The sequence below is a fragment of the Rattus norvegicus genome, chromosome 5, assembly GCF_036323735.1.
Source record: "Rattus norvegicus strain BN/NHsdMcwi chromosome 5, GRCr8, whole genome shotgun sequence".
Lineage (NCBI taxonomy): Eukaryota > Metazoa > Chordata > Mammalia > Rodentia > Muridae > Rattus > Rattus norvegicus.
The window spans coordinates 12,798,758-12,820,940 of record NC_086023.1 but is presented as its reverse complement, the minus strand read 5'-3'; the positions used below and the strand labels follow the sequence as shown (position 1 = coordinate 12,820,940).

At 39.9% G+C, this 22,183-nt stretch overlaps 1 protein-coding gene across 1 annotated transcript in view; it reads left to right on the top strand.

The window, feature by feature from the left end:
- Prex2 (phosphatidylinositol-3,4,5-trisphosphate-dependent Rac exchange factor 2) overlaps positions 1–22,183 on the top strand; it is a 315,395-nt gene that overhangs the window by 215,137 nt on the left and 78,075 nt on the right. Inside the window, exons 34-35 of the mRNA NM_001393795.1 lie at positions 588–731; positions 20,764–20,878. Coding sequence (NP_001380724.1) covers positions 588–731; positions 20,764–20,878 — 259 coding nt within the window. The remainder of the gene's footprint in view (positions 1–587; positions 732–20,763; positions 20,879–22,183) is intronic.

Sequence of the window (22,183 nt, the reverse complement as noted above, 5' to 3'; positions counted from 1 at the left end):
GAAAGGTTTCTCCAGTGCAAATGTTACAGCTCTCAGGGGAAAGCTATCCTGGCAGTCAGGAGCTAAGGAATACCACAAAGTCACACTGCACAATAAACCTCATACAAGAGATTTATTGGAAAAGATACAAGATGGTGGCTTACTCTGCTCTGACAAGAAGCAACAAATAAATGAACAAGAGGATGGCTTTATAAAGGGTTTTGGGGTTCGGGTGGAGATTTTCAGTGTGCCTGAGGATTAGTGGGATTTTATGGCCTGATATTGGGGCAAGTTCAAAAATTGATGGGATTTTGTAACCTAATCATGGGCCTTTTTTTTCCCCCTGTAAAGCAGAACTTGCCCATCTGCAGCTTCTGGGACTGGAAAAAAAAACCTTATGGCCTTTACAGTAGTGTGAGGGCTGGGCCTGGCCGTTCACCTACCTAAAGGAGCTTACGTAGAGGAGCATGAGTAATGCATTACTTCATAGCAAATTTCAAGATTTTTTTTTTTTGGTAAAAAGTTTAATACATTGCTGATATAATCCAAATGTACTATCTAACATATCCTGATGTCAGGAAGTGACTTGGCATTTTATTTTACTTCAGATGTGCCTCTTACATACCAAGTGGAAGGAAGCCGGCAAGCTCTGAAAGTTGTCTTCTACATGGATAGTTACCATTTTGAGCAGCTGCCCCAACGGCTGAAGAATGGAGGCGGGTTTAAAATTCACCCTGTTCTCTTTTCACAAGGTGAGCTATTTTCCTTTTCAGGCTTTTAGTATAGAAACTGTTTTATTTTTATTAATGTTTTAAGTACATTTCATGTTAATGGGGAAGTTTTTTTTCTCTTCTAATTTGAAAAATCCTTCATAGAGTTCAGGTAATATAATTGTTCCCAGAAACGTTTGTTAAGAATGTTTGATTTTAATATATTCATCAAATAGAATTGGAACATTTTGTAAGAAAGAGGAACACATCAAGTACTTCAAAGGAATAAGGGTGAATAAAACTGGAATGAACTGATTAAATAAAGTATGACAGAATAATCAGATGGCTAGACTACCATATAACAGAAAATGTTCAACGGTAGTATATTTCTGTTGGGGGTGATGGTTTAAGCCTGTAATTCCAGTGTTCAGGAGGCTGAGGCAGAAATGATACTAATTTAAGATCAGTTTGTGTTAAACAGCGAGACTCTGTCTACAGAAATTGCTGCCTGTTATTATTGCTTATGTTGTCTTGTGAAGAAATATATATATTCCTACTCATTTTTCTGTAAGTAATCAGTGAATGTCATCTGCAGTGGAAGAAATTCAGAACAATATAAGAATGAAGAGTCTTTCCATCAGTTCCAAGGGAAGCTCCTGGGTACCCAGAAGAGATTAGACACTCGTTATTATGTAGTCTCTGTTAGTGTAGGAGTAACTCCCTACCTCCTAAAAGGAGCATGCTAGGTGCCATAACTACAATAATTCCTAAGTGGTACCCTACAGAATTAGAGTTTTTCCTTTTTGGGTTTTCATAAATTATGTTTGTTTATCATGGACTTTAATAGTTTGATAAAAGTAAGAAATAGTCAGGCACATGATAGCCAGATTTGCTACAAGTGGATATTTTGCTTTATGCCATGTATGTATTAAACTGAAAGTCTAGTTTTACAGGATAGGCTACTCTCCATCAGGTTTCCAAGTTGGTTCCATCCAAGGCAAATTTCTATGAAGACACTGCTAGGAGGCATTTCCATTTTTCTTTGGTGGTATTATGTCATAGTTAAGATCAGTGTTGGCAATAGTCTGTAAGAAAGAAGAGACAAAGAAGCAACGACCAGCAGTAGATCGTAGGAAGTAAATAAGATTAACCTGAAATAGATCAGATATCTCCACAGACTGGGTGAGACAGAGAAGAATGCTAGGTCAGAGTTCATTTTTATATTTTATGTTGGGCTTACAGCTCTTAAGGAATCTTTGTGTCTTCTTTGTTTTATATTATGAGAGGGACAGAGACACATGGAGAAAAAGAGAGGCAGAGATACATGAGAAAAGTACACAGGCACATATATACAGAGACAGACAGAAACACACACAAACACACACACAGAGAGAGAGAGAGAGAGAGAGAGAGAGAGAGAGAGACCGAGAGACCGAGAGACCGAGAGACCGAGAGACCGAGAGACCGAGAGACCGAGAGACCGAGAGACCGAGAGACCGAGAGACCGAGAGACCGAGAGACCGAGACCGTGTTCACATGGACAACCTGTGATCCTGTGATGTCCACGTTCTCCTGCAGTTGAAAGTTCTAGGGATCAAACTTACCCTGTCAGAGTTGGATCATTGAGGAGCAAAAGCCTTTCCCCTGGGAGCCATCTTACTAACCTTATTTCTGTCTTTTTAAAAATTGTCATCTTTGCAACCATTACTGATATGAAAAGGGCACTAAACATTTCTTTTAGAAATTGTTTCATATAGAGATATCCACCTAAAATAACTGACAAAACACACCCATTGCAAATGTATATAGGGAAAAGAATATTTTGTAAGTAACCTTTATTTTGTTAGTGTTTGCACAAGCCAATTGAAAAATAAGTCCATCGCTTTAGTCATTTAAGAAACCTACACTAAACATTTGCCATTCAAACCTCATAGAGATAATCTAAGAGAAGCACATCTTTAATTCCAGCACTCCCATGGCAGAGACAGGAAGGAGAATCTCTGAGTTCTGGACCAGACTGGTCGACAGATGACAGATTGAGTTCCAGGGCAACCAGGCTTACACAGGGAAGCCCTGTCTCAAAAAAACCAATGAGAGAGGTGGAGGGTGGCAGATGTGTGTTCAAGGTCCCTGAAGGACATAACGTCCAGAAACAGCTGATTTCATTAAGATCTGCCCATGATAAACTTGTTCCCTTGAAGGACTATAAATGCCTCTCTAGTCATAAATCTCCTGTGATCTACTATTAACATCTCTCAGTGTTCTGACAGAACCCATGAGAACCTGACTCAAGTTGAGTAGAGATTTGCCTGTTATGGTGACTGAAAGTTATGCTAAATGAAAGAAATAGTCTTTCCCCAGGGTGAACGTCGGAAGGGGTTGCGGTTCTTGTTATTCGTGACTCTTCACTAGCTATTAGAAAATAGGGGGAAATAAGGAAATGTGACGTTTATCCTGGGGATGGGTAGCCTTCAGTGTCAGCCCTTAGCGTGGCTTATGGCAACAGACTCAAGGATATTGCTCTCTTCCTCTCAAGGGCTGGAGGTAAATAATGGCAAAGGTGAATGTGAATTGCAGGAAGCCACTGCTTCAGAACAGGACCTAGGCAAACAATGTGGTTCTGACTTACAAGACAAGGCACACAGAGATAGCACCACAGGAAAGTTGGCACAAAGAATTTCTACAGTGCGTGAAGCTAAAGATCACTTTCAGAGAATCGTTGTGCTTTGTTCCTTACAGGTTACACAGTTTAATGTGGATGGGTCCCTGAATCTTTACTGTGAGGAAAATCAAATAGAACACAGAAAATCAATACTCAGTCCTCCTTCTGCTGATTTATTTTCATGTCTGTTTTTATTTTGATGACTCACTTACTGTCAGCAGTAATCAATGGGGACAACCCAAGGTCACCTTAGAAAGCTTTTAAAAAGTGTCCGTGCTCTTAGAAAGGTTTTAGAAAGTGTCCACGCTCGCTCCACATAACACACAGCCATTAAGACAGAATCATTGGGAGGTTGTACATAAGTGACAAGATATATATATATATATATATATATATATATATATATATATATATATATTTTGCAGTTTTCTAGATGTTTTTGAGTCCACCAGGGTAAGAAGACCACTGGTCTTTCTTAATTATACAGTACTTCAATTATCTAGTTAATCTTTGTTTAATTACACTAATTCATTGCATGGTTGTTCAGGTCTAGAGTGTGTATAACTGGAGTAAAGTGGTTAAGGGCAGTGTACAAAGTTCTGTGGGCTTATGATGTAGTAAGATGCAGGCTGCCCTACAAGGAGACATCACATGGCTCAGCTTTCTTGGGAAAAGTTGACAGTATTCTGATGGGTGGAGGCACACAGGTAGAAAATGAACAATTTCTGATGGGGCATCGGCCTGGCAGCTCTTGGAGATTCTGTAGTCTCTGCTTTGTCTCAGCCCTTATAGGGCTGTGTTCAGCTTCCCTTCCACAGAGGAGATGCATGTACAAGAAGCTGGCTACTGGGATAAGTTAGAATCCTAACTCTCGGAGTTCATCCTAAAGCCTCACAGATCCCTTCCTTCTCATATAGATAGCTGCAGTCAGCAGATAAGTGACTGCTCTATGCAGATGGATCACTCTCTCTGAGCATGCACCTCCACTGGTCTTGGTTGATGATCCATGGCCAACCAGCCTTAATCCCAGGGGCCTTGGGATCCTAACTGCTGTCTTCATCTACTCCCCAAAGCTTTCAGCTGAGGAACCGCCAGGTAACCTCAGCAAATCAATTTTTTCTCCACTAATAAGTGGAAGCATAGATTACTATGAGTCTTAACATTTATTTTCCTTTAAAACTGATTAGGTTGGCCCATAGCCTTTTATCCTGCTGGCACTATTAGTTAAATGGCATGTTTTATTTCCTCTAATTCAAAAGTGCTAGCAATAAAACAAGTGAACTCAAGCTATGTTTTAAATATTGTTTTTAATTAAGTGCTATTAAGTATGTCTTCAACCAAGTATGTCAATATAATCTTTGAGATCTATATTATATACATAAGAAGGGAATTAGATAAGAAAATGTTAAAGAGAAAAAGTTTGACGTTAGCATGGTTATTATACATTTAATCTGTTTTTCCTTGCATTAGAAATTTAATTTGAAGAACACCATTCTGTGTCATGTTCATTTAAATAACAATAAATAAAACAAATTGTTTAGCAAAAATAGGAAATGCTGTTCTTTTTTCTCCTTTTGACCACACAAATCTAATTTTTAAATATAGAACTCATCTTTTTTGTTTTTCTTTCTCTACACTCTTATTATTTCCCATCAAATTCTTGCTAAATCTTTTAGCAAACAGACATTTCTCCTGTTTCTAACAAAAGTTGTTATGAATTTTAATAGTCATGTAAATTTGTTATTGTCAAAAGACAATGAAAATGGTGATTAAGAACAGAGGAGTGTTCATTAAAACTATACTCAGTGTTATTTGCGTCATTGTCCTTATTGTAGTAGGCTCCAAGGGCAGGACTAGGCCCTTATGAACACATCTCAGATTAACTCAGTTCAGCTAAAGCCCCACCCACTACCCATCTGTCTGCTCTGAAGCCACACAAGGAAGTGTCCTTGCACGAACCCTTGTTTTCACACTGTCTGCTTAGATGTGTGTTCTTAACCTCAGTCCACAGATCACAGACATTGAATTATCAAGTCTGGCGGAGTATCTGGCTTGTTGCCTAGAACTTAGAATTTTTCCAAAAGTAAGTTCTTATTTACTTATATAGTTTTGTTTTGCATCATATATAAGTTGCACACTCTCTAAATACTATCATTTATCTCTCACAACCGTCATTAGTAGCTACTCACATTTTCCAGGCCGAACCTTCAAAGAACCTGAGTGTCTCAGATGTTAATGAAGCTGCCCACTGTTGACTGCACAGTTCCAAAGGAGCAGAAACTGGGGTCTCACCATTAGCTTTCTGAGCAGGACGAATAGTTGGTATTGAAGTACGGCTGTTGATGAACCGATGCCTCCTGGGTAGCACCTTTCTAACAGATTCTTCCCACCCCTTAGCAGGAGGGACCCCTGTGTGCGTTTCAGGCTGGATCCCAGAAGGCCTGCATTTACCCTGTCTATTCAGGGCCTGGGGATTACTGCGTCTTTTACAGTTTTCCTAGTTATTGTTGAAAGCGTGAGGTAGAAACATGCTAAATTTGAAAAGATGCCGCAAAGATGGTTCCTGTGCAGGGTTCAGGTTATAATCATCCACTGTAATCTTCTACATTTTTATTAAAAACTTCAAATTTAGTAATAGGCTTTAGACGTTTCAATGTGACATGTACAAGATCCAAGAAGCTTAGAAAACAAATGACAATTCAAGTTAGTCGTCACCTTTCTGATTTTGAAAAATAAAAGGTAAACTTAGTCCTTGATACCTCATTATTTAGTTTACAAAGTATTGTATTTAGCAGCTTCAGAAGGAAATAAATTTTCTTTAAAAGTCAGTTTTGAAATGTTCTTTCGAAAATCAGAATTTGTGACTTGCGAACCACAGAAAAGGAAAAGAATTCACATGACCAAATTGCATTCATAACTGATCTGGCAGCTGGCAGCCCATGTATGAAATTTGGACGTCTGGTTTGGCCTCTGTTGTATGATTACACTTGATCTTAGCCAAAAGGCCGAGAAGCGATCTGTTGTATGATTCATGTCTTCTAAAAAAAAAAATCAAAAGCAAAACCAAAACTCATAAAGATTAAAAAGAAAAGAAACTCTTAATAAAAACTGTTATTAAAGTGAAAACTATGTTAAGCAAAATATCTTTAAAATGAGTGAGATGTTATATATGTCTTTTATCCAGACCTAAAATAGTTCACCATTTGAGTAAAAGTACTGTCCTAAGATTTCACAGAATTCATCTGCACTTTTTGCTACACTAGTAATAATTAACTGAATAACAGAATATAAATATAAATGAAGTATCTATGTGTGTGTGTGTGTGTGCGCACACACACACACACACACACACACACACACACACACACACACACACACACACACACACATACACACAGTACTAGTTAAGCCCAGATCTAGTGCACACTAGGCCAACACTCTCCCTCTGAGCTGTACCCTCAGATCTTGTTGGTTTTGAGACATTCTTACCATTCAGTTCACATTGCCCTTTGCTCATAGTGTGCCCCAGGCTGGCCTGAGTTACTCTGCTTTTGCCTCTTGAGGGCTAGGGCTGTGGGATTTGGGCCAGTAATGTAGCTCCCCTCTACTGTCCCTAGAAACCTGGGGACCTCTTTACAGAGGTATCTGCTTAAGTAAAGTTGAGGCTCTTGACTGAACCACACAGAATGAAATTTGAGAATGAGTCAGATTGGAGCAGAATTAGAATTTATTAAGAAAATAAGTTTTTGTAGATTTAAGCATTTAAGGACAGAATAATACACAGATGTGGGCTTAGGAAAGAGTTGTGCCTAATTGTTTTAGCGATATTTAGAAATAGTTATAATTAAGATTTGAGGGACTTTGAGGGATCTTTGCAGTTGCTTCTCTGAGTCACTAAGGGCATTCTCAGTGAATGAAAGTGAATGAATGCTTTGTATATGGTTACAATATGATAAGGTTAAATCATGGATCCCTAAACTAACAGAAGGGAGATTCTCAGAATACTGCAGGTTTGAAGTTGGAAAAAAAAAAAAAAAGAAGAAGGCCGTAAATGGTCATGTATGCTCAGGCTATAAGCATTGTTCATTGCTGTTTATTCAAATGTCACTGTAGAATGAGTATTATCTCTGTGTCCGTAAGCTTTATAAGGACTTTGCTATGTTTCTTAACTGAGAACCTTCAGCCAGACTACTGGGCTGGTTCTCTTTCCATGCTTCCCTAATTCCTGTTCTTCTGTCCTGCCTCAATTTCCTCCTGTAAGTCTTTGGTCCTTGAATATTTGTTGATGGCCAAAGTTTTCTAGAACGTATGATTTACTTTGGGCCTAGACCCTTCCTATCCAGGTACCCGAAGTCTCAACTGGCTTATCTAAGGGGGATAAGAGAATGTCCCAGAGTTGTAAGACCAGAGTATTATCTCATCTTTTGATTGAAATTTAAAAAAATGTGTGATTACTTCTGAAATCAAAGGAACAGATGACATTTTATGCAGCAGATGTTTGTGTTTAATTAATAAGATTAGCACTGAAAACAACAGAACCTTTGTGTCAAGAGATTCATTGTAATGATGCTAGTAAACCATTAAAACTTAAGCAGAGAGTGATATAGATGCCATCTGAGTATGTAAATCTTGACCTAAGACATGTCTTTCCCAAATTCTCAGGTATATATTCCCAACAATCTATTGTCACACTAGTTCCTTGGTAACCAAAGGTTTTCAAGTGTCCATATTGTGCTAACTTTTGAGCTTAGAAGTAAGCTTCTTTGGGCTATTAATAAAATCTCGAGTCTTATATATTAAGAATGTAGCAAAAAATATAAGAATAGTTTCAGGAAAGAATACACTGTGGAACAGATGCAAAGGAAGAGTGTAAGGTTGTGATGATTGAGTAAATGTCACACCAGTGGTAGTATTTGAAAGGACACTTGTAGTTTTAAGAGACTATGCTATCATCTTCTTAGAACTGTGCTCTCAGCTCAGTTCTGAGAACAAGCTGCCACTGGTCCCACTCACAACATAGCTCAGCGAATGGCCACATGGTTCTCTGACCCCTGGGCACTGTGACTGCTCCTCCAACTCCTCAAAGCTTCTCTGCCAAAACTCTAATGACCACCCTGAGGCTATGCCCACTTGAGTCACTGCAGGTAGAAAACACCAGACAGCCTTAATATTTTTAAATCAGCCAGATAACACAACTGCTGTGTGAAGAATCTATTGCTCAAAACTCTTCAGCTATCCTATATTAGAACTCTGCCCCCAGAATTCTAGTAGCCCCCAGACCTTACATGCTTCTGCTCCTCTCTCCAAAGCCTAGCCAAAAAGACCTTTATCTCTCTCCCTCCTTTTCCTCCTGGAACTCCGATAATCCCACCTCTTTATCTGTGCCCAGCGATTGGCTTCTGCCATCTTTATTGACATAATCAAGAAACAATTAGGGAACCAGATTTCAGTATTAGCCCCTCCCCACACAGACACTGGTGAAGCAAATCAAAACGTAAGTTTACAACTTTGAATAGGTTTATAACTTCCTTTAGCAAATTAAGGCTTTTTTTTCTTGAAGAAACCTTTTAAGTCTTCTGAGGTTCGCAGGTATAAAAAAGATACTCTTAGGCACAGACACCTAGGAGATAGAGAGTTTATTATAAGGACTGAGCCCTAACCTTATTTATTTGATTTCTTTTTTATTCAAGTATGGTAGATGTCCGTCCATCCTGCAGAGATGTCAGCCAACCCTAGAGAGTATACAGAGAGACATCTCAGTAAAATCCAGTTGTCCATCTCCTAAGATTTACCTCTCCTTTGTACAATATGGAGTAAAGTGGTAACTTGACTTCACCCCGTGCATTAATTCAGAGCTAAAAGGCACAACACCTGATTGAGGGTTCTGGTCATAGACTTTAATCGTTTTCCCTCAAAGGCAAGAGTGACTAAAGGAGTTAATATTTCTCTTCCCAGTGACATGAAATTCCTTAATTTGCAACTGATCTCTGGACAACAGATTCTTATGTCCACATCGAGTTCAGCATGAGCCATTTTTATCTGCATCCTTGATTCCTATCCCATTTCTTCTCTGATTCCTGCCTCTGTGTAAGATGGGCTTGCATGTACAGAGTGGTAGAGTGCTGCTTGTCTGGCACGTGTGTCTGTTAGTTTATTTCCTTGATGCCAAAAGGGAATTGTCCTTCTGCTAACTCTAATTGTGTATCACTGCTACCCATGTGAGTCACCAGATGGCTTAGAGAAGAAATAAAATGCAGAACCTTATTTATTGGGAACATTTTTCTGTTAAAATTCCTTTCTTTCCATACAGCTATGTGAACATAAAGAACTAGAAAACCAGGTGTAGAATCAGCGTACACATTGAGTCACTTATTTTTCCCAGTTAGAAAGTTCCAGTTAAATTGAACACTTCAGTTTTGTGAGCTGAGGTGTTGGGAGACAGGCATGTAATCTTTCTTGTCTTCTGGAAGCCACTGTCGCATTCTTGTCTATCAGTTCCCAGGTTTACACACCTGCTTCTATCTGTAAAAACCGTACATAGGTCTGTCGATGGTTCATCTTTTAGGTCAGGGCCATTGGCATAGACTGGGGATCTAATCACTCCACACATGAATAGGCTAATTTGTTTCTACAACTTGAAGAAGTTAGTGGCCTTAATGTGTGAAAAATCTTAACGATTGTTATTTGGTGGTTCCAATAACATGCTGGATTCTAGCTAATCAACTACTGATTTCTTCTGGTTATAGAGATGCTCTGAACTTGGTGAGGACTTAGGACCTCTATCTGGCGTCCAAGAGTGAGTTTAGTTTAGTTTAATTTACCTCATCTGCTACCATTGCTGTAGCTGTTACAGCTTGTAAATGTCCTGGCCTGCCACATCATGGCTATAAATCATTTGGTTTTGACATTTATTTTTATATATACCTATACCTAATGTATACATTGTCTTCACTGGATGAAAATGAAAATGTGACCATGCTAAGTATTGCTGAGGAGAAGGTTTTTATTGTAGATACGAAAGAGAGAACAGCCAGAGGCATCTGAAAGAATTCAAATTGAACATGGCCAGAATAAACCAGGCCATGAAAGGGGATGTGAGGAATAGTGAGAGAAGAGCAGAACAGAAACGGAGTAAGAAAGAGGGCAAATGGAAGAAGAGAGAAGCCTAGGAGCTTAGAAATTAGTAGGCCAAGGTCAAGAGAGGACTGGACTGGAGAATGGTTTTTAAGCAGCTATTCCCAATATATTTAGGCTTTATATTGCTCTGCTTAGCAAGGCTTATCATTTTTAGTGCCACACCAAAGTCACTTCTCAATAAGTCTCTGGCCAATCTCTTGGAGAAAAGAAATGGTTTTAATAAATAGACCTTACAGTGATATTCACTCCATGAATTTCTGAGACCGTTCTATCTGGGCCAGGAATGGATATTGGTAACTCCAGGAGAAAACCTGTCTTCAGAGCCAATTATATTCATTTAGCATCAAGTGGGGCTTTTGACTTTCTCCAAGAAAAAGAAATCAAGGTAACAAACAAGCTAGGAGAGTAGAGCAACAGTCGAGGAACTCAAGTATACTTCTCCTGAGGTTGTCCCATCTTGGTCATCAGAAAAGATATCAATGGGAGGCTGGCACGACCTGTAGATGCATCTCCATGCTGCCCCTTGTAGCAGACTAAGGAGAAATATTCTGGGACTTGTACCCATGCGATACCAAGATTCTAAGTTGGAGTTTATTAGGAAGAGATGTTTAGCATAGATTTAAGCATGCACAGCAACAGAAGGAGGGAATGTACATATGCAAACATGGGTGAGGACTTTGCAGGAAAGCTCTGTGTTTGTCTTCAGAATAGATGACTTAGGTGATTTCTGAAAGTACAACTTTAAACATTTCTAGGCACTTCCTCTACCTTTGGTGAACAAGATCTTGAAGTGCCTTGATGGCATTCAGTGATGTCCTAGTTTCATTTGTTATTATGATAAATGTGCTGATAAAAGCAGTTTTAAGAAAGATCATTTACAATCCCATCATTGGTGAAGTCAAGGCATGAATTTAGAGCTCACAGTTCCAGGTTCCAAATGCTCATTGAAGAGAGTCAGGGCAGGCACTGGGAGTAGTAGCCATATCTGTTGAGAACAGAAATAAATGAATGAGGGCATGACTGCTGATGAGCTCACTTTCTTTATACAACTCATGATGCAAACCCAGGGAACAGTGCTGCTGACTTTCAAGGCCTTGTCTCCTATATCACTCAACACAAAACAGTTCCCACAGACATCTGGACAGGCTACATTTGGTCAAGTGCACTTAGACTTTTATCATTGCTATTTTACAGTTTTTAATAGAAATGAATCTATATAAAAAGAATATTCTGCTTTCTATATGGAGATAACTCAGCAAGGATTAGTGCTTTTAATTGGAGTGGGGGGGTGTTGTGATTTGATTTTAAAATGTTCCCCATAGACTCATGTGTTTGAACACATGGTTTCCAGTTCCTGGCACTGTTGGTGAAAGTTTTGGGCCTTTTAAGGACAGCAATGGATCCTAAAGAACAAGCTATGGCTTGTGACTCCTTTGGCAAAACTCTACCCCCAAAATATTTACATTACAATTCATAATAGTAGTAGAATCACAGTTATGAAGTTGCAACAAAAATAATTTTATGTTTAGGGGGACCATTGAAACATGAGGAACTGTATTAAAGGGTCACAGTATTAGGAAGGTTGAGAACCACTGTTCTAAGAAGTAGAACTTGCTGGATGAGGTATGTCAGTGGGTGTGGGCTTTCTCTGAAGTTTTTTTTTTTTTTCTTAACCATTTCTTACTTTCTACATTTTTTTTAACTTTTTTTTTCTATATTTTTTTTTTATTAACTTGAGTATTTCTTATATACATTTCAAGTGTTATTCCCTTTCCCGGTATCCGGGCAAACATCCCCCTCCCCCCTCCCCTTCCTTATGGGTGTTCCCCTCCCAACCCTCCCCCCATTGCCGCCCTCCCCCCACCAGGCTAGTTCACTGGGGGTTCAGTCTTAGCAGGACCCAGGGCTTCCCCTTCCACTGGTGCTCTTACTAGGATATGCATTGCTACCTATGAGGTCAGAGTCCAGGGTCAGTCCATGTATACTCTTTGGGTAGGGGCTTAGTCCCTGGAAGCTCTGGTTGCTTGGCATTGTTGTACATATGGAGTCTCGAGACCCTTCAAGATCTTCCAGTTCTTTCTCTGATTCCTTCAACGGGGGTCCTATTCTCAGTTCAGTGGTTTGCTGCTGGCATTCGCCTCTGTATTTGGTGTATTCTGGCTGTGTCTCTTAGGAGCGATCTACATCCGGCTCCTGTCGGTCTGCACTTCTTTGCTTCATCCATCTTGTCTAATTGGGTGGCTATATATGTATGGGCCACATGTGGGGCAGACTCTGAATGGGTGTTCCTTCAGTCTCTGTTTTAATCTTTGCCTCTCTCTTCCCTGCCAAGGGTATTCTTGTTCCCCTTTTAAAGAAGGAGTGAAGCATTCACATTTTGCTCATCCGTCTTGAGTTTCATTTGCTCTAGGCATCTAGGGTAATTCAAGCATTTGGGCTAATAGCCACTTATCAATGAGTGCATACCATGTATGTCTTTCTGTGATTGGGTTAGCTCACTCAGGATGATGTTTTCCAGTTCCAACCATTTGCCTATGAATTTCATAAGGTCGTTGTTTTTGATAGCTGAGTAATATTCCATTGTGTAGATGTACCACATTTTCTGTATCCATTCCTCTGTTGAAGGGCATCTGGGTTCTTTCCAGCTTCTGGCTATTATAAATAAGGCTGCAATGAACATAGTGGAGCACGTGTCTTTTTTATATGTTGGGGCATCTTTTGGGTATATGCCCAAGAGAGGTATAGCTGGATCCTCAGGCAGTTCAATGTCCAATTTTCTGAGGATTCTCCAGACTGATTTCCAGAATGGTTGTACCAGTTTGCAATCCCACCAACAATGGAGGAGTGTTCCTCTTCCTCCACATCCTCGCCAGCATCTGTTGTCCCCTGAGTTTTTGATCTTAGCCATTCTCACTGGTGTGAAGTGAAATCTCAGGGTTGTTTTGATTTGCATTTCCCTTATGACTAAAGATGTTGAACATTTCTTTAGGTGTTTCTCAGCCATTCGGCATTCCTCAGCTGTGAATTCTTTGTTTAGCTCTGAACCCCATTTTCCAATAGGGTTATTTGTTTCCCTGCGGTCTAACTTCTTGAGTTCTTTGTATATTTTGGATATAAGGCCTCTATCTGTTGTAGGATTGGTAAAGATCTTTTCCCAATCTGTTGGTTGCCGTTTTGTCCTAACCACCATGTCCTTTGCCTTACAGAAGCTTTGCAGTTTTATGAGATCCCATTTGTCGATTCTTGATCTTAGAGCATAAGCCATTGGTGTTTTGTTTAGGAAATTTTTTCCAGTGCCCATGTGTTCCAGATGCTTCCCTAGTTTTTCTTCTATTAGTTTGAGTGTGTCTGGTTTGATGTGGAGGTCCTTGATCCACTTGGACTTAAGCTTTGTACAGGGTGATAAGCATGGATCGATCTGCATTCTTCTACATGTTGACCTCCAGTTGAACCAGCACCATTTGCTGAAAATGCTATCTTTTTTCCATTTGATGGCTTTGGCTCCTTTGTCAAAAATCAAGTGACCATAGGTGTGTGGGTTCATTTCTGGGTCTTCAATTCTATTCCATTGGTCTATCTGTCTGTCTCTGTACCAATACCATGCAGTTTTTATCACTATTGCTCTGTAATACTGCTTGAGTTCAGGGATAGTGATTCCCCCTGAAGTCCTTTTATTGTTGAGGATAGCTTTAGCTATCCTGGGTTTTTTGTTATTCCAGATGAATTTGCAAATTGTTCTGTCTAACTCTTTGAAGAATTGGATTGGTATTTTGATGGGGATTGCATTGAATCTGTAGATTGCTTTTGGTAAAATGGCCATTTTTACTATATTAATCCTGCCAATCCATGAGCATGGGAGATCTTTCCATCTTCTGAGGTCTTCTTCAATTTCCTTCTTCAGTGTCTTGTAGTTCTTATTGTACAGATCTTTTACTTGCTTGGTTAAAGTCACACCGAGGTACTTTATATTATTTGGGTCTATTATGAAGGGTGTCGTTTCCCTAATTTCTTTCTCGGCTTGTTTCTCTTTTGTGTAGAGGAAGGCTACTGATTTATTTGAGTTAATTTTATACCCAGCCACTTTGCTGAAGTTGTTTATCAGCTTTAGTAGTTCTCTGGTGGAACTTTTGGGATCACTTAAATACACTATCATATCATCTGCAAACAGTGATATTTTGACTTCTTCTTTTCCGATCTGTATCCCCTTGACCTCCTTTTGTTGTCTGATTGCTCTGGCTAGAACTTCAAGAACTATATTGAATAAGTAGGGAGAGAGTGGGCAGCCTTGTCTAGTCCCTGATTTTAGTGGGATTGCTTCGAGTTTCTCTCCATTTAGTTTAATGTTAGCAACTGGTTTGCTGTATATGGCTTTTACTATGTTCAGGTATGGGCCTTGAATTCCTATTCTCTCCAGGACTTTTATCATGAAGGGGTGTTGAATTTTGTCAAATGCTTTCTCAGCGTCTAATGAAATGATCATGTGGTTTTGTTCTTTCAGTTTGTTTATATAATGGATCAAGTTGATGGTTTTCCATATATTAAACCATCCCTGCATGCCTGGGATGAAGCCTACTTGGTCATGGTGGATGATTGTTTTGATGTGCTCTTGGATTCGGTTTGCCAGAATTTTATTGAGTATTTTTGCATCGATATTCATAAGGGAAATTGGTCTGAAGTTCTCTTTCTTTGTTGTGTCTTTGTGTAGTTTAGGTATAAGAGTAATTGTGGCTTCGTAGAAGGTATTCGGTAGTGATCCATCTGTTTCAATTTTGTGGAATAGTTTGGATAATATTGGTATGAGGTCTTCTATGAAGGTTTGGTAGAATTCTGCACTAAACCCGTCTGGACCTGGGCTCTTTTTGGTTGGGAGACCTTTAATGACTGCTTCTATTTCCTTAGGAGTTATGGGGTTGTTTAACTGGTGTATCTGTTCCTGATTTAACTTCGGTACCTGGTATCTGTCTAGGAAATTATCCATTTCCTGAAGATTTTCAAGTTTTGTTGAATATAGGTTTTTATAGTAAGATCTGATGATTTTTTGAATTTCCTCTGAATCTGTTGTTATGTCTCCCTTTTCATTTCTGATTTTGTTAATTTGGACGCACTCTCTGTGTCCTCTCGTTAGTCTGGCTAAGGGTTTATCTATCTTGTTGATTTTCTCAAAGAACCAACTTTTGGTTCTGTTGATTCTTTCTGTGGTCCTTTTTGTTTCTACTTGGTTGATTTCAGCTCTGAGTTTGACTATTTCCTGCCTTCTACTCCTCCTGGGTGTATGTGCTTCTTTTTGTTCTAGAGCTTTTAGGTGTGCTGTCAAGCTGCTGACATATGCTCTTTCCTGTTTCTTTCTGCAGGCACTCAGCGCTATGAGTTTTCCTCTTAGCACAGCTTTCATTGTGTCCCATAAGTTTGGGTATGTTGTACCTTCATTTTCATTAAATTCTAAAAAGTTTTTAATTTCTTTCTTTATTTCTTCCTTGACCAGGTTATCCTTGAGTAGAGCATTGTTCAATTTCCACGTATATGTGGGCATTCTTCCTTGATTGTTATTGAAGACCAGTTTTAGGCCGTGGTGGTCCGATAGCACGCATGGGATTATTTCTATCTTTCTGTACCTGTTGAGGCCCGTTTTTTGACCAATTATATGGTCAATTTTGGAGAAAGTACCATGAGGAGCTGAGAAGAAGGTATATCCTTTTGCTTTAGGATAGAATGTTCTATAAATATCCGTTAAGTCCATTTGGCTCATGACTTCTCTTAGTCTGTCTACATCTCTGTTCAATTTCTGTTTCCATGATCTGTCCATTGATGAGAGTGGGGTGTTGAAATCTCCCACTATTATTGTGTGAGGTGCAATGTGTGTTTTGAGCTTTAGTAAGGTTTCTTTTATGTATGTAGGTGCCCTTGTATTTGGGGCATAGATATTTAGGATTGAGAGTTCATCTTGGTGGATTTTTCCTTTGATGAATATGAAGTGTCCTTCCTTATCTTTTTTGATGACTTTTAATTGAAAATTGATTTTATTTGATATTAGAATGGCTACTCCAGCTTGCTTCTTCTGACCATTTGCTTGGAAAATTGTTTTCCAACCTTTCACTCTGAGGTAATGTCTGTCTTTGTCTCTGAGGTGTGTTTCCTGTAGGCAGCAGAATGCAGGGTCCTCATTGCGTATCCAGTTTGTTAATCTATGTCTTTTTATTGGGGAGTTGAGGCCATTGATATTGAGAGATATTAAGGAATAGTGATTATTGCTTCCCGTTATATTCATATTTGGATGTGAGGTTATGTTTGTGTGCTTTCATTCTCTTTGTTTTGTTGCCAAGACGATTAGTTTCTTGCTTCTTCTAGGTTATAGCTTGCCCCCTTATGTTGGGCTTTACCATTTATTATCCTTTGTAGTGCTGGATTTGTAGAAAGATATTGTGTAAATTTGGTTTTGTCATGGAATATCTTGGTTTCTCCATCTATGTTAATTGAGAGTTTTGCAGGATACAGTAACCTGGGCTGGCATTTGTGTTCTCTTAGGGTCTGTATGACATCAGTCCAGGATCTTCTGGCCTTCATAGTTTCTGGCGAGAATTCTGGTGTGATTCTGATAGGTCTGCCTTTATATGTTACTTGACCTTTTTCCCTTACTGCTTTTAATATTCTTTCTTTATTTTGTGCGTTTGGTGTTTTGACTATTATGTGACGGGAGGTGTTTCTTTTCTGGTCCAATCTATTTGGAGTTCTGTAGGCTTCTTGTATGCCTATGGGTATCTCTTTTTTTAGATTAGGGAAGTTTTCTTCTATGATTTTGTTGAAGATATTTACTGGTCCTTTGAGCTGGGAGTCTTCACTCTCTTCTATACCTATTATCCTTAGGTTTGATCTTCTCATTGAGTCCTGGATTTCCTGTATGTTTTGGACCAGTAGCTTTTTCCGCTTTACATTATCTTTGACAGTTGAGTCAATGATTTCTATGGAATCTTCTGCTCCTGATATTCTCTCTTCCATTTCTTGTATTCTGTTGGTGAAGCTTGTATCTACAGCTCCTTGTCTCTTCTTTTGGTTTTCTATATCCAGGGTTGTTTCCATGTGTTCTTTCTTGATTGCTTCTATTTCCATTTTTAATTCCTTCAACTGTTTGATTGTGTTTTCCTGGAATTCTTTCAGGGATTTTTGCGATTCCTCTCTGTAGGCTTCTACTTGTTTATTAATGTTTTCCTGTGTTTCCCTAAGGGAGTTCTTCACATCTTTCTTGAAGTCCTCCAGCATCATGATCAAATATGATCTTGAAACTAGATCTTGCTTTTCTGGTGTGTTTGGATATTCCATGTTTGTTTTGGTGGGAGAATTGGGCTCCGATGATGCCAAGTAGTCTTGGTTTCTGTTGCTTGGGTTCCTGCGCTTGCCTCTCGCCATCAGATTATCTCTAGTGTTACTTTGTTCTGCTATTTCTGACAGTGGCTAGACTGTCCTATAAGCCTGTGTGTCAGGAGTGCTGTAGACATGTTTTCCTGTTTTCTTTCAGCCAGTTATGGGAACAGAGTGTTCTGCTTTCGAGCGTGTAGTTTTTCCTCTCTACAGGTCTTCAGCTGTTCGTGTGGGCCTGTGTCTTGAGTTCACCAGGCAGCTTTCTTGCAGCAGAAAAGTTGGTCTTACCTGTGGTCCCGAGGCTCAAGTTCGCTCGTGGGGTGCTGCCCACGGGCTCTCTGCGGCGGCAGCAACCAGGAATACCTGTGCCGCCTCTTCCGGGAGCTTCAGTGCACCAGGGTTTCAGATGGCCTTTGGTGTTTTCCTCTGGCGTCCGAGATGTGTGTGCAGAGAGCAGTCTCTTCTGGTTTCCCAGGCTTGTCTGCCTCTCTGAAGGTTTAGCTCTCCCTCCCACGGGATTTGGGTGCAGAGAACTGTTTATCCGGTCTGTTTCCTTCAGGGTCCGGCGGTGTCTCTGGCAGGGGTCCTGCCGCTTCTGGGCCCTCCCCCACGGGAGCCCAGAGGCCTTATACAGTTTCCTCTTGGGCCAGGGATGTGGGCAGGGGTGAGCAGTGTTGGTGGTCTCTTCCGCTCTGCAGCCTCAGGAGTGCCCACCTGACCAGGCGGTTGGGTCTCTTCTCTGAAGTTTTATTCCTGACCACACTTCCTCTTCTCCCTGTCTGCTTGCTGTATGGGGTTAAATGTGATTAGTCTGATTCTTGACTGCCAGGCTTGCCTCATGCTTCTGTTACTGTGACTTCCCTGTCATGGCACCCTGTGTCTCCTTCAGAACTATAAGCTAAAATACCTAGTTTTTCTCTTGATTGTTCTTTGTCAGGGTCTTTGTTACAATCACAGAAAAGTAACTAATGCTGGGGCAGTGATTTCACCGCAAAGGCTCCTGTATCTTGTGGCTTGCTGCTCCTTGAGTGCAGTTCAATCCCTTTTTATGAGTCCTGTCATGGCTAGAATCTAACCTAACTTCCAAAGAGCGTGGTAGCGTTAGGAAATTAGTTGAGGAGCCAGAGTAGGGCCAAAGATGTACAGAATGGAGTGTGTTAAGCCAGGGACAGGTGTCCTTCTTCAGCTTTGACCCCAGCTTAACTGTGGTCTCTGCCTTCTCTGTGGTTTCACTTTTGTGGTTTTGTGTACCAGCTAGCAAGTGTGGTCTGATAACACTACATGGCAAATTGGAGATATAAGTGATTCACGGTTTCAATTGCACATCATTCTGAATAGTGTGATGTTGTGTATCTAACCAGAGCATGATAGATCATCCTTTGAGCAACATATCCACATGTGTATTAGTCACTTACCCATGAGTCACTCAATTGACCTCAGTTATCAGGTCCTTGACTATACAGGGTCTCATTCTTAAATAATTCCGACTTTAGTGAGTAATGGCTCCAACATGCAAAATTAGTGATGTTGGCAATTGGGATGTGCTGAAGAGAGGCATAAATGCTACCTTCCTGGGAAAATGTTACTCTTGACCTAATAGACACAAAGTAAAACTAGTTCCTTCGTCCATAATATTATGAGGATAAATAATCCCGTGTTTCTATTATCCTGGTGCAGTAGTTACAGAACATAAAAATATTAAGTGCTTTGTGAAAATGAGAAAGGTATTGTAAAAGTGTATGTAGGTGTGGGGCATTATGGGGTGTGCATGTGTATGGTGTGAAAATCCAATCAGGCTTCAGAAGAATCCCTTGTTTCAGCGTCTACTGCAGGTCTGGAATGCATCCCACAGAGAAAAGAAAAACAATGGTACTCAGATCCAGGGAAACAAATAGGGAGAAAACACCAATTATAAAGAATGGCATGGGGTACTGGCTAGTTTTCTGTGTCAACTTTATGAAAACTTGAGTCCTCAGAAAGGAAAGAGCCTCACAGTTTCGCAATTAGTGGTCGGGGGTGGGGAGGGATCACCAGCCTATGGATGACTGGTGGCCCAGAGTTCTATAAGAAAGCAAGCTGAGCAAGCCATGATGAACAAGCCAGTAAGCAATACACACCTCCCCACCCCATGGCCTCTGGATCGGCTCCTGTCTCCAGATCCTGCCCTGTTGGAGTTCTTGTCCTGATTTCCTTCAGTGATGAACAGCAGTGTGGAAATGTAAGACAATTAAACCCTTTTGTTTTCCGCTTCAATTTGTTTTTTGGTCATGGTGTTTGGTTGCAGCAATAGAAACTCTAAGACATGAGGAAAATAATGATGAGGCTTCTTGTATAAATTTATCTCAGTGGTTTGTGGAGGGATTAGAAGTTATTACACTTTTGTCCCTTCTTCTTCATGGTGCAGAAAGGGGCTGTACATGCAAATGCAGACACCCATCCCCACACCCTTGTGCTGGTATATACAATGTAGGCTCCCATTTAAGATATAAATTCTTTTTACAAAAAACTTAATTTTACATTTTTTTTCAGAACACTTCCTATGTCCGCAGTTTCTCAAAATAAACAGCTGAAAATAATGCTCATGCCAAAACAGCATATTCTGGAATGGCATAGTCTAGTCTTCCACAGTGCATTCAAAATGCTTTAAAAATAGAGGATAGTTTAAACCAGAACTTGCCTTTGCCTATTTAACAACAACAACAACAATAAATTTTCAGCTGTTTGATATATATATATATGTATATATATACATATATATATATGTTTTGAGAGCAAAGGACCCATTTTCATTCATTTCTGGAGTTACTTATTGCACATGTATTCATACTCAGCACTTTAAGTATATTGAGAATTAGTAGCATAGAAGAGATGCACAGTGACTAAGTTATAAGTTGGCATGCAAACTGTTCACTTGTTTCGCAGCACTGGAGAGCATGGAAGGATATTGCTATAGAGACAACATCTCCGTGGAAGAGTTTCAAGCGCAGATAAACACAGCCTCCCTGGAAAAGGTCAAACAGTACAATCAGAAGCTCAGGTATGTAACCTCCTCTGTTGTTGACTTAGCTTTTCTTTTTATATTAGGCCGAATGCTTTGGCTATATGATGGGGATGTGAACATTTTTATTAGCTTAGATTATCGATGATATTCCCTTTGATAATATAATGTTTAATGTCTCAACTACCCTTCTGGCCATGTCTCATGAAATTATTAAGAAAAAGAGGTTTGGAATATGTGGCGTTGGGGTTTTAATATCTGGGAAAAGTTAAGGGATGTAATTAAGGTATAGCCTTGTCCCCAGGGGAAATATCATTGTTGTATCTTATAGTGCCACCTAAAGGAAGGGTCATTGAATTGCAGGGAAAGTATATTCCTTTGTTTGCATTAAAGAGGTAGCCCCTCACATGGGGAGAAAAAAGGCTCCATATGAAGATGCTTGTTATTGGAAGAAATTTATCTGCAGCCAAGTAAATAATATTTAAATTTTAATTCTGCCTTTCTTCCTACACTGTTACTGTGCAGTTATCCTAGATATTAGCAGAGTTGGAAGCCATGGATGATAGATTCTTTTGTCATGGTTGACTTTAGACCTAACTTATTTCTCTGGTAATACAATGAAAGCAAATGTCAGCTTCTCTCTCCTTAGGATTTAAAATAACATATGGAAGAGTAGAGGTATCGGGGCTTTGTGGAGTCTCTTTAATGGAAAACTACTTCCTCCTGACCCAAAGAATAGATTCCGAGTTTTGCCTCAGGCCCTGAGTGGAGACTTGATTTCACCTCTCCTAAGATTAGAACATCACATAGGACTGTCCCCTGCAGCTGGGGCTGCCAATCACCTCACCAGAAGAACACCACAACTGAAGATATGCTAAGGAGATGGGAGGAATAATTTTCCTCACTGAGAAGATGCACTGGTAATGTGCAGAAGCCCCTTCTGCCCATGCCATACTGCTAAGCCTGCCTGTTTTTTTGGAATTCTAACTCTGAGTGTGAAACTCTTCCCCCTTCCTTCTCCCCTCCTCCCTCCCTCCCCCGTCTCTCTGATCCTAGTCAAAAACCTAAGCTTGCTCAAAATTTTTATTTTGTTAACCTATGTCTGAAGGTGACCCAGTGCCTTCTCCTTATATCATGTAGCTGCTTTGCTAAATGTGAAGACTTCCTTAGACTCACACTCAAAGTGGAGTAGCTTTTTCTTCTACTTACTTATCTCCCTCCTGCCTTCAGTTTCTGAGATTTATAGCTTGCCTGTTCTATTGTTTTTCCTTGGAGATTCTAACAGAATGATTTTTGAAATTCCTTCCATACCCATTTAAAATTTTTTATTAACAGGACTAAAAA